Source organism: Thalassophryne amazonica, unplaced genomic scaffold, assembly GCF_902500255.1.
Source record: "Thalassophryne amazonica unplaced genomic scaffold, fThaAma1.1, whole genome shotgun sequence".
NCBI lineage: Eukaryota > Metazoa > Chordata > Actinopteri > Batrachoidiformes > Batrachoididae > Thalassophryne > Thalassophryne amazonica.
The window spans coordinates 1,721-15,176 of record NW_022986327.1 but is presented as its reverse complement, the minus strand read 5'-3'; the positions used below and the strand labels follow the sequence as shown (position 1 = coordinate 15,176).

Below are 13,456 nucleotides of genomic sequence, written 5' to 3'. Positions count from 1 at the left end.
TTAAAAAATTTTATTCATGTCTGTTTGGTAACTGTTTAATAGACCTATTTTAATACAGGCAAGTACAAATCCGGGCCAACTGAGCAAGTGGAGGAGAGAAAAAAAAAATCCTTAACGTTGACTCTGGACAACATCACAAAGCAGGAAAAAACAAATTCAGAGCTTAAGGCTGTGTAGTGAAATTTCCGAATGGAGAAGCTGTGAACTTCAGAGGCGACTGAATTGTAGGAAACAGGTTACATAGCGCAGTCCCTTTTACACTCTGTACTGCTGTATTGCTTAATGGTGCTTTAATTACACACTTCACCTTGGGACAAGTTGTGTGTGGGGGAGCTGCAAGGCATTGACTTGGCCATGTCACTGGCTGTATATCTCTAGGAAATGAGGTCTAATTGGAGGGATATTAAAGTCACAATAGACCGCTCCTGCTATTAAGGCTGTCAGGTCTGGCCCTCTCTCTCACCTTGATCTCTCTCAGCCCCTGAATATTATACGCCTACTTTGTGAGCGTCATACACAGTGGTGTGTGGTGTGTGTGTGTGTGTGTGTGTTGTGTGTGCGTGCGTGTGCTATCAAGCTAGAAATCTGTCATCAGTGTAGTACCTGCTGAAGGTCTTTGGGTGTGTTTTGCGTGCCTGTGGATCACTCTGTCCATACTTAACAGTCCACCCTCCCATTCTGTGGTCCCCAGGTGCAGCGGGGGCTCGGCTGCTCTCAGGACAAAACAAACCCGTCATCATGGACGTCGATGAGGAGGAGAATATGAGTGAGTCTGTGCTGCTTTTTTTTTTTTTTCTGTTGGTCTTTTTGTGTGCCTGTTTGTCTGCGTAATAGCCGGGCACTTTTTTTAAGGTATGTCTGCTCGTATTTTGTTTCTCTCGCCTTTGGACTGCATGTTTCCCTTTTTCTTTCCTCTTTCTCTGATGTGTAATCAGTGTGCAAACATCTTGACCACTAAAGGTGTGTTTACCCATTAGATTAAAAACTTTACTTTGTTGTGACATGTAATTGTTACAAAGTGCGTTTAATTGAAGTAATTTTATTGCGGTATTTTTTGGGGTGGTTGGGGGAGTTCTTGGCAAATATTGATTTGATATGCCTTCAGTTTTTGCAGATGACATCAAGGAGAAAGTTCATGCGCAAGACTCAGTTCTTGCTGCATATCATGGAAACTGGGACTCAGAATTTCCTGTTACAACTGACAACACAATACTTTAAATAATGCTGTGATTCAACATTAGTCCTCTCCACTGACTCGTTTTGACAAACTAAATTAAAAAAAAGTGTAACTGGAACACTATCATTCAGTCCCACCTGTGTCCAGCAGATATCCAGACAGATTTTCACATAAAATAATCCAGTTTATGTTAATAGCTTTCTATTTAGCCCCCCCCCCCCTCCCCCTTGGAACTCTTGCACCAAACGGCACATGATGCGAACTAAGCGTCATTTCCTAATTTCTGCTAAATGCGGTTCTTATTTTTATACCCAGTGCCCACGTGCTCTAGCTCATATCACTTGTGGTCAACTTTTATTAATGAATTGGCCTCAGGATAATGTAAAATAAGTTAACCAAAATGTAAAGGATGGACTAAAAAATAAAACGCTGTGTGGTCTAAACTAAGAAACACCTTTGAAATCTCTTCGGACCTAGAATGAAACTCTAGAGATTCACTCTGCTTCAACATCACTCTTTAGAAAATCATCCACTTGAACTTTAAATTACAAACTTTGGCTTGAACTTAGTAATTGAGCTTCACAAGTCAAAGGATGATGTGATTGATTGTCTTGCTCCACACCACAGCAGTTTCCAGAGATATTATTCTTAGCACTATGCTAACCTGAAATTAAGAGTTCTTTCTGCTGTGTGTGTGTGTGTGTGTGTGTGTGTGTGTGTGTGTGTGTGTGTGTGTGTGTGTGTGTGTGTGTGTGTGTGTGTGTGTGTGTGTGTGTGTGTGTGTGTGTCAGTTGCAAAAACGGTCTTTGTTGTTTTTGAGAAGCTGTCTCTTTTCACATGTTTTACTGTCAACCCAAAGATAAATTTGAAGATTAAACGCTGTTCAAGTTCATATCAAGGGACCAGAACAGAGAAACACATCAAAGAATCTTTAATGTGACAACCTCAGTGGCTGATCAGGTGCTTTAAAATAATCATACAAATCCTAAAAAAACAAAAGTGAAATGGAGTTGTGATTAAAGCCTTCTTTTGTCTGCATTATTTAGTTCATGGAAACTCCCATGTAGGGAATTTGAGTTCTGACAGATACGACCATATGGGAACAGATGCTGATTACACCGATTGCTAGCATGGTAATGGTCTTGTGTGTGTTCGTGTGCATGTGTGTCTGGGTGTGTGCTTTAAGTTCAGTGAATCATGCCACAGTTATTGCTTTAATGCTGCTGTCAAAACTGGTCTTCGGGGTTTTAGATTACTGTTGGGCATCCAGCCAAAAGGGATCTTTATTCTCCCTCAAGTCTTGAAATAATTAAATTAAATTTTATTTCTGTATTCAACTGTGTAGCATCCAGTTGTTTTAATTATGTGATTATATTTCTTAATGAAGGTTTGCCGATTGTATAACATCGGCATTACTGCCGCTATCTTCAGCACTAATGTATGATACAAATATATTTACTGAATTCTGTGGAAATCTACAAATTTCCACGAGTTAAAAGCAAGAGTTATTGTCATAGTTTTTTTTTTCTCATTTTCTTTGTTGTTAATTTAACTTGTTCTACTGTCTGAGTCATTCATGTGCTACACCAGCCATAATTTTAGACCTTTGCTCCAGTATTATTTGCTTTTCAACTTTTTGGCTCGTGGCCTGTCCAGTACCAAATTTCATGTCTCCATTTTGAAGCATTCTCCTTGACTAGTTTTGTGCATGATTACATTGTGCCTCCTCCACTTTTTGTTTCAATAATTTTATTTTTAAAACTCTTAAATCCCTTTGCAGATTGTGTGCACACACCAAGGAATATTGCATGATCACAGAGAAGATGTTCATAATGTTGAAGGATTTGCAGTTTGCGTTCTTGATCTTGTCCTTTTTTTCTCCCTTTACTGTTTTTGCCTCAAGACATTTCAAATGTAATATGCAGATGGTAATGGCATGTTGGTGCATTTTGCTAACTAAAGCACTACGTTCTCTGACAAGCTGCATGGGGGATCTCAGAGGCTCAGGATTTAACGAATGGCACCTCATTAGAAACGGTTTATGTTCACATCATTCTCATTTTTAGAAGGACAGATGTTATTTCAAAATCTTGTATGAAGGGGATTAACAGCACAATTAAATTTTGTACTGTGTTACCAGTCAGGCCTTTAGGATCCTGCACTTGGTGGAGTTTTCTCCTGCCACTTTGATGTATTCTCCTGTTTGCCTGGTCCTCAGTCCTTCCCCTTGCACTCCCACCCTGCACTCCCTCAACCTACAACCCCACTCATGCGCACTGCGGCCTCTCTTTCTACTGAGTACCGCAAGGAGTAACCTACCAAGCCTTTGCTGAAGGATGTTATAAATGAAAATTTTTGCCAATATTCCATCCACTTTGCTAACTGGATTCAGTGATATGTGTTTCCCAGTATATTCCAGGATAGCAATTTAAGATGGAACAGTTCAGCTTTCTGCCTCTGTAGGAGATAGAGTGAAAGATGTGTCTGTGTGGCTGTGGCTGTTGTGTTTTTTTTGTGTCTGTGGCATGCACAGTATGTTCGAGATCCATAACACTGTGAAATTAGATAAATGCACAATTATTTAATTATGAAAATTTCCCAGACTTTCCCTTTATTCTTAGAATAGCAAGTCTGCATGATTATGACTTGGCCTGACATGCACCAAGAGCTTAATTTAAAGGACATGTCACACAGAAATCATAACGACTTACATTTAGGCTGTTATTGACCATCCATGATACACCGGGATTACTTTGCACACTTCTGTGAATAGTCTCAAAGTATACAGCATTCACAACAAACAGCTACAGAGACTTCCAAAAAGGAAAAGAGAGTTCTGAGTACTTGTGTGTTCTTGTTTTCCAGACTGTTTCCAACAGTGATTACACAGCTTTGAGGAAACATCCCAGCATGTGCTTGAATGGAATGTAGCTGCTAATGTTAAGAACGGTTGCAGATTAATTGCAGAGCTTACATAAGTATGATGTTGTGTTATAATGACTCCTTTTTAAGTGATAACTGTTAATTTAGATGCAGTCATGGATCGGGGTGGATATTGATAAGATTTTATCTATCAATGCCATTATTGATCCGATTCCTTATCAGTTCCCTTATCAATACCTCTTGTGAATTTTCTGTGTACTAAAAGTAGGCTTTACAGGTTTTCTATGTCAGTGACATTTTGTTGAGTCTTAAAGTAAATAAATATGAAATTGGTCATTGGATCCTTAATCTCTGGACATAAATAGTCTGTGCATAGTGGATCCTGGATCTCTGGACATATAACAAAATCTGTAGTTTTTGTCAAAAGCATTTCTTTTCACACATTAATGGCACGAATGTAACTCCATACATAGCCTCTGAGCTAAGCTCAACTGGCTGCACTGCACATCAACATCAATGTCATTCATAAAGAATGCAGGACGTCTCATTTTGGGAGGAAAAAAAAAAAACATTTTAGTCTGTTGTAGTTTGTTGTCCGTATTACAACATTTGGAAACAAGTGTCATTTGATTTAAAATGGCGATTCGCTTTGAAGTTATTAATTCAGACCGGACTCTAACTTGACTCGGCAGAGAGCGGCTCAGTGTTTGGAGCTGTGCGAATGTAACGGAGGATGATTCTCGTTTCTTGCCCGCAGCAAGAAAGAGCCCATTAGTGCCTTTAATCCACACAAAAGTGGCTCACAATTGACATCTTTTAATGGCTTTTGAGAAGGGAAAAGAACCGGACTTGCCGCTTCTGAAAAACAGCGAAGCAAAGAACCAATGAAGCAGCAGGTCAGAGCACTGCCTTGTTGCTTCAAGCACAGTTGTTGCAGAAGTGGTTGATTGCAGACCCGCTGCAGGGTCTGCAGTCAACGTAGAAAAATAATCTTTTTCCTGATAATTATCTTTTTCCTGATAAACGCCCTCAAAAACAATGGCTGCTCTGAAGGCCCGATAAGGGAATCATTAAGCAAAAAGGTTATTGATGTCGGTGGATCGAATCATTTCTTAATGATTCTCGAAAAAAAATGGTTCTCGATACCCATTCCTGGTCATGGAAAAAGCAGCAGCCGCTCTCCACTGTGAGAAGACTTAGTGGCATGCACATCCATTCGCCATGAACGCAGCCTGTTAAAAACAGTCTCTGCTGGAGGCTCACCTTGATGCACGGTTATAAGTGTTGTCATCGATGTAACTGTGAACAATCTAAAAAATACATCTGTGTGATCAGGCAGCCTAAAAAACAAATTGAGCCTCATCAGCTCCACTGAGGAGAACAAAATACAAAAAGAAAAAACTGAACAGGGCACTCACTCACTTGTAGAATGATTTTCAAGATTAAATATGTAAAGTCCACACCATCAAGAAGTCATCACGCATGGATGGCAAGCGATTGCCAGCTGGAGAACAGTGTCCACATCCACTCTATCAAAGAGGTCCCGATTGGCACTGTCATGTGCAAATGGCACACAATTGCCAGCTGGAGAACCACGTCCAGTCTCCATGCCATCCTCCTGTGGACAGATGGTTCTGCTGTTTTTAAGCCCACCTCTGTGCTCTGGAGTTGACCACGGGAGCAAGCATGAGACGTTTTCCCATTGTGGCTAATCCCAGCTGATGAGGACAGGTGTTTCCAGCCCACTGACCATGAGTCGTGGCTCATGGACTCTCTTGGCCACTTCCACAAGCAGCTCTCTCCACGATCATCTCTGTTATTTTGGCATGCTTCCACAGCAGCTGCGCCATCTGCTCCTCACAAAGTTCTCATGATTTTGGCACATTAGATAGAAAGTCCATAATCTTCTGAAAATAATGTTTTCAGGAGAAAAAAAAAACTTTTTCCAATGTAACAAATACATCTTTGTGTTCAGGCAGCCTATAAAAACAGCGTTGTGGAGATGTTCTGCGTCTGCATTCACGGCTGCAGTAATATAGCATCCTGCGACACAGACAGCAGAGTCAGCACATGTTAGGATCCAAAATCCGACAGACTCTCTCAAAAAATTAAGAGCCAGTATTTTTAAAGTTCAGGCAGGTTTACATTAGGGTGTGATTCAAGTTGACTCAGATTTCAATGAAACTTGGCTCAGAGATGGAACCTACTAAGAAACAAGCTTTCCCAAAATATGTCGACCAAAAACCCAAACGTGACCTTGCCAGCGGTCATCAAACTTCAAGGCAAAAATACGCAAAAACTGATATTTCATTAAATTCCCATCTTTCAAGTGGTGTAACATTTGACGCCATCAAGTTCCCAAGCTAGTTTAACTATCAAATGACATAGGGAGGCAAAATCTTTCATCTTATATACATATTTTGTTGGGGGATCAATGGCGCTGAATATAGGGGCGCTCAAAGTCTCATCATTTTGCTAAATTGGCTTTATTTAAAGGCCCATAAGCCTCTGCACAATCAAGACCCCGGCCAGATTTCAGTGTTATCAACAAATATAGGACCTACTCTATCAAATGCAACTGAAAAACATTGGGGTCTTGATGCCACTGGCCACCAGGGGGTGCCAAAGTCCTGGACTTGCCCAAATTTGAGTTTAGCACCACCTGGTGGCCCGCGCCATCAGCCTTTTTTAACAAAATTTGTAGGAGTGGATAAACATCTCTACTTTACGAGGTCTATTAGATAATAAACCGACACTTTTATTTTTTTTTTAACTATATGGATTTGAATGATGTGCGATACACCAATCATGCTTGAACCCTCGTGCGCATGCGTGAGTTTTTTCACGCGTCAGTGACATCATTTCCCTGTGGGCAGGCCTTGAGTGAGATGTGGTCCCGCCCTCTCGGCTTAATTCCTTTGTTTCACACGATGCTCGAGACGGCGTGCGTTGCTTTATCAAAAATTTTTCTGTACCTGTGAGGAATATCCGAGTGGACACTATTCGAGAAATTAAGCTGGTTTTCGGTGAAAAGTTTAACGGCTGATGAGAGATTATGGGGTGTTTCTGTCGGTTGTAAGGACTTCCCACGGAGCGGGACGTCGGTGCAGCGCTTCCAGGCGCCGTCGTCGGCCTGTTTCGACCTGAAAACATCCTAATTTAAGGCTTAATTCACCCAGGATGTCGTGAGAGAACAGAGAAGAGTCAGTAGAGGCCGGCATGAGGACTTTATGCGGACATTTCCACTGTTTAAGGACATTTTTTAATGAAAGATGTGCGCGCAAATTTGCCGAGTCGTTTCCGTGACGACTCGGCAAATCTGTGTGCGCCGCGACAGGAAAACATTCTCCGTGTTGAAAACCATTTGTAAAATTCAGGCGGCTTTTGATGGCTTTCAACAAGTGAGTAACTGAGAAATTGTTTAACAGCTTGGGCATGTTCCAACTTGCCCGTTAAGGTTTCCAACGGAGGTGTTTTTCCTGTCGCGACCCCCCCGCGGTCGGGTCCGGCCCGACATGCGACTCTGCCCGCACGTTCTTTCATTATAAAATGTCCGTTAACAATGGAATGTCCGAATAAACTCCTCATGCCGACTTCTTCTGAAAATTCTCCGTTCTCTGACGACTTACTGGGTCAACAGAGCCTGAAATGTGGAAGTTTTCAACTTGAAATGGCGAGACGCTGCCGCCTCGAAGCGCAGATCGCCGCCAGGCGCCGTGGGCCGTCCTTACGGCGACACTACCAGACCAAAATCTCTCATCAGCCGTTAAAATTTTTTACCGAAAACCAGCTGAATTTATCGAATGGTGTCCACTCAGTTGTGCCTTACAGTTTTGAAAATTTTTTTATCAAACAAAGCAGCAGTCTCTGAGCCATTCCTAAACAATGAAAAAATCGACGAGAGGGTGGGTGACTCCTCACTCAAAGACTGCCCAAAGGCGAATGACGTAACCGACAGGCGTGAAAAAACTCTCGCATGCCCACGAGGGTTCAAGCATGTCTGATGTAATCACACGTGATTCAAATCCATATGGTTTTTGAAAAAAATAATAAGGTCCGATACTTTTCTAATAGACCTTGTATATAACAGTTGGCAGAATTTTCGGGACTCTTATATTGATTTGATACCTCTTTAAAATCAGTTCTTGAACTTTGCCTTGAACTTTGATGACCCCTCGCAAGGTCACCGTTTGGTTTTCGGTCGAAAATTTGGGGAAAGTTTGTTTCCTAGTAGGTTCCGTCTGCGAGCTATGTTTCGTTTAAATCTGAGTCGGCTTGAATCACAGTCTGCCTGATCCTTAAAAAAAAAAAGTCTCAAGAGTTTCGTGGTTATGTGTGTTATCTCCTCTCTGTACATCCTATGTAAATCTGAGCCATCACTTTCAAATGAAAGCTCAGAAGCTGTATCTGATGCAGCGGAGATCATTTCACTCTGGCTGTCAGCCATCGGGATGTTTCTCCATTTGCTAAAATGTGCGTCACATGTCGAGAAACAGTGAGAAATGCAGAGTAAGTTGTTTTCCAGAAATGCTGGCTCCCCAAGCGAGAGGGATAATTAGCAATAACATTTGGGCAATTCTATGGTAACGGAATTACAACAGCAGCAAAATCTGGACATATGGCATCTAACCACGACAGATTAGCTCAGATTGTAATTCCATTACCGTAGAATTGCCCATTTATCAGTGACCACTAATTATTATCGCATGTGCACAGCTAGACTTACAGTCATGTATACTTCGATGTTGTGTTGCTAAGCGGGATGTTAAATAACATGTGACATGTCCTTTAAAAATTGAAAATAATTTGACATAAAAATGTATTCCAGAAACTTCCAAAATGTTTCACTTGTACATTTTGAATGTGGACTCAGTCAAAATTTGTCATTGTTTTAATAATAGGACTTGCAATGCTCTCCAATTTGTGTAAACTAAGTAGACTATAATTTAATATGTTGAAATTAATGATTAGGGAACACAAATCATTGGTTCAGTTCCAAAGAGTGATAAAGGAATCTATAAATTTTACATTTACAAGATCCTGCAACGAAGGCGTTGTAAGTTACTCTTTCTGGGCACCGCAGGTTCAAGCAGCACTGACGTTAAGGAAAACAGAAACCTGGATAACGTGTCCTGCAAAGATTCGGTGGTTGAACAGCTATCCAATGGAAGTGGCTTGAGTGGCCGAAAGCGCCCTCTTGAAGAGGGAAACGGCGGCCATGCACACACCAAGTTTCGAGCCAAGAAGCGCAAGAAAACACCAGGGCCTGTCTTACCCAAGAATGCCCTCATGCAGTTGAATGAGATCAAACCAGGCCTGCAGTACAAACTACAGTCTCAGACCGGCCCTGTCCATGCACCGATTTTTGTAATGACTGTGGAAGTCAACGGGCAAATGTTTGAGGGCATAGGCCCAACTAAAAAGAAGGCTAAATTAAATGCAGCTGAGAAAGCACTGCGTTCCTTTGTTCAATTCCCCAATGCATCTGAGGCACATCTGGCTATGGGTCGAACACTGACGGTGAACACAGACTTTACATCAGACCAAGCCGACTTTCCAGACATGCTCTTCAATGGTTTCGAGACACCAGCCACACCTGAAGAGTCCTTCTATCTCGGCTCGAATGGCAACAGCTCTTTAAGTTCTCTAGCGGAGTATCCACTGCCCACGCCACCTGGCAGCAACCTTGCCCAGGCACCGCTGCCCCCTCCATCAGCCTTTAGCTCACCCTCCAGTGGCAAGAACCCCGTCATGATTCTCAATGAGCTCAGGCCGGGCCTCAAATATGACTTCGTGTCAGAGAGCGGTGAGAGTCATGCCAAGAATTTTGTGATGTCAGTCACAGTGGATGCACAGATGTTTGAAGGCTCAGGACGCAATAAGAAGCTGGCTAAAGCCCGGGCATCACAGGCTGCCCTCTCAGCTCTGTTCAACATGCAGCTAGACCAGACACCATCACGGCAGCCCATACCAAGAGAGGGATTGCAGCTTCACCTGCCACAGGTAAGTCATTAATTTTACATATGCAATGACATAGTGAAGTATCTGTCCTGGCTGGAATCATTTCCACTCCTGGCTTTTAAGGACAGAATTTAAGATACGTTTAGAAAGAAATGTTGTTGAACCTATTTTGTGTATTCAATGTTTAATAAAATCTCTAAAGTTTATGAGTGCCAAAATTAAGTGCTCTCATACAGTAATGAATTTAGAGTAAATAATTTTTACTGCCAGTGTTCTTTTGACAAGTCTGGGAATGGACACACAAACATTTGCAAGTCACTCAATATGTCTTGGACTTGGACAACCACTAAGAAATAAAAACATCATGGTGCTCTCTAGTAAATCTATGTAGAGGAGCCAATTCTCCAAAATGTTCTGACCCTCCAAGAAGGGAACTAATGATGTAAGACACCCATGACAACTCTGAAGGCATTATTACTTGGGTATAGTGAAACCTTTGTTGCATCTCCACTTCCACAGCTTCATAGTGGGGTGGAACAGTGAAGAAATTTCTTTAATTTCTTTAGTCTTTACCAGAAGGCACACGGGAGAATCGGGACAAGATTTAATTTGCTTTCTTGTCCTTCTCTGTTCCAGTTCACTGCACACTGCTTCAGCCATCAGTGTCTAATGTTCTGGAGACATTTCATTAAAACTTAAATCACATTGGGTTTGTGGATACAACGATTTAAACACAGATAGTCACAGATGCCACTGTAGAGGTGACTGTCAGAGACGCGTCATTGTGTGACGAGATAAAGCAGACGGCAAAGCTAATCAGCATGACACACTGTCAACTGGCCCTTCTCCTTCTTTACTCATTCTCTGCTCTTGTCAGTTGATTTATATGACAAGTGCCCTGTTATGACGATGGCACCCCAACTGATTACTCTGTTAATTCTCTGTCTCTGTATTTAATTCCTGCAGCTCGTTTCTCTCTGCTAATGTTGGAGTCTGCTGCTGTTGCAACAATTTAAACTTTAGCTTTATCATTTTTGGAACGGCATTGGTAATAGTCTTGGTTTACAAATAACTTTTTATTCTGTTTTCACAAATCCACACATACATACATACATACATATGTATGTATGTGTGAATGGTTCAGGTGCAGAACCCACTAAGTCCAAAATATGGTTTCCAGAGTAACTATCATTGTGCAAATGGAGTTTGAATGTACACTTTCATTTTTTTATGGATAGCTGTGCATTTTCAAATATGCTTTCCTTTAAATTCCCATTTTAAACTGCTTTTGCATCTGAGCTTTATATATATATATATATATATATATATATATATATATATATATATATATATATATATATATATATATATGAGATTTTTTTTTATTGTCATTACAAGTGCAACAACAATGAGATTACATCCACACTCAAATTGCCACAGACAAGATACAGCAATTAATCCACAATTATTACTTGTTTGCCGTAATAATGGCACACATCAGAATTAAAGACAACACATATACATTTGACATTGTTTATGTGCACTAAACTTGAAACAGTCTGTTTTCCGAATTGAGGTGATGTGAGTGTGTGGTAGCTGCAGCAACATGTAGTCGCGCCGCCGCCAGCTTGGGGGGAACGGGGACCTACCGCAGTTAAAACTGCACAGCCCCCGGAGAGGGAAAGGAGTGGCGTTAGCGGGGGCCGGGATGGGGTGGTGGATGGGGACAGGAGGGGGGGCAGGGAGGAGGTGGAGCATGTTTTCAGTCTGTCCATGTGTGAGTCTGTACTGGAGTTTAGAGAAGATGAGGCAGCCCAATGTTTACCAAGGCCGTATAAAATTCTTCTGGAGGAAAACAACGGGGCGTTTTGTCCTTCAGAGGCTGATAAGCCTGCCATTTTTATGGTTGAGCAGTGAAAAATACTTTTATACCTTCACACTGAACAACCCAATGAACGATCCAATTATGAATATTCCCTGGTCTCCGACATCTTCCATTGCAAGGTGTGCATTTGCTCCGAGATGTTATTGATTTTGCATCTGAGTTCAAGGGCTAACGCAATCTGAGAATGTATCGCCTTGCCCAACTCATTAATCATGACGGATAAGTGAGGAGTCGTGGTTCTGGTGGCAGCCATCTTGCCAATTTTCCGGTAGGTCAGGGCAGCACATAAACCAATAAGTACCAGCCCTCCTACAGTGAAACCAAATATAAATAAATCCTCGACGTCCTCCACAGATAATGGGGCAAAGCATGCTACCTGCCACGTCTCCCAGGCGTCAAGAACATAGCCCACAGGGTAGGTTCCATCTGGGCACGCAGGGTCCCCCGGCCCTGATCTTCTTGTTGAAAAAATGGTGTCAATAGCATTCAGAGACCAGCTGATCAATTCCATGGTTAATCCATTATAATTTGAAGAATTCAGTCTGGTGAAGTAGGGACTTTGAAGGTTGGAGCAGAGATAGAGGAGAGAGGAGGGGACGCGCCCACCCTCGCCAGAGTCCCAAGCTGATACATATGTACAAACTATATATACAGGTCTACACATATATATATGTATATATATGTGTATATATATATATATATGTATATATATGTGTATATCTGTGTGTGTGTGTGTGTGTGTGTATATCTGTGTGTGTGTGTGTGTGTGTGTGTGTGTGGGTGTGTGTGTGTGTGTGTGTATATCTGGTGTGTGTGTGTGTGTGTGTGTGTGTGTGTGTGTGTGTGTGGTTGTGTGTGTGTGTGTGTGTGTGTGTGTGTGTGTGTGTATATCTGTGTGTGTGTGTGTGTGTGTGTGTGTGTGTGTGTGTGTATATATCTGTGTGTGTGTGTGTGTGTGTGTGTGTGTGTGTGTGTGTGTGTATATATCTGTGTGTGTGTGTGTGTGTGTGTGTGTGTGTGTATATATCTGTGTGTGTGTGTGTGTGTGTGTGTGTGTGTGTGTGTATATATCTGTGTGTGTGTGTGTGTGTGTGTGTGTGTATATATCTGTGTGTGTGTGTGTGTGTGTGTGTGTGTGTGTGTGTGTGTGTGTTATATCTGTGTGTGTGTGTGTGTGTGTGTGTGTGTGTATATATCTGTGTGTGTGTGGTGTGTGTGTGTGTGTGTGTGTGTGTGTGTGTGTGTGTGTGTGTGTGTGTGTGTATATATCTGTGTGTGTGTGTGTATATATCTGTGTGTATATATCTGTGTGTGTGTGTGTATATATCTGTGTGTGTGTGTGTATATATCTGTGTGTGTGTGTGTATATATCTGTGTGTGTGTGTATATCTGTGTGTGTGTGTGTGTGTGTGTGTGTGTGTGTGTGTGTGTGTGTGTGTGGTGTGTGTGTGTGTATATATCTGTGTGTGTGTGTGTGGTGTGTGTGTGTGTGTGTGTGTGTGTGTGTGTGTGTGTGTGTGTGTGTGTGTGTGTGTGTGTGTGTTGTGTGT

At 41.8% G+C, this 13,456-nt stretch overlaps 1 protein-coding gene across 1 annotated transcript; it reads left to right on the top strand.

Annotated features, from left to right (window-relative positions):
- The first annotated feature begins 686 nt into the window (after positions 1–686).
- LOC117506065 (double-stranded RNA-specific editase 1-like) lies at positions 687–10,578 on the top strand. The gene is made up of 2 exons (XM_034165589.1): positions 687–766; positions 9,144–10,578. Exons 1-2 carry the CDS (start codon positions 739–741, stop codon positions 10,073–10,075), a joined length of 960 nt encoding a protein of 319 aa, XP_034021480.1. The 5' UTR covers positions 687–738; the 3' UTR covers positions 10,076–10,578.
- Positions 10,579–13,456: the final 2,878 nt, after the last annotated feature.

What these genes read in the sequence shown, in the direction of transcription:
- LOC117506065 (XM_034165589.1), top strand. Translation starts at nt 739, where the DNA reads ATGGACGTCGATGAGGAGGAGAATATGA. An exon ending in CGATGAGGAGGAGAATATGA is followed by an intron (nt 767 to 9,143) that starts GTGAGTCTGTGC and finishes TGGGCACCGCAG; the next exon opens with GTTCAAGCAGCACTGACGTT.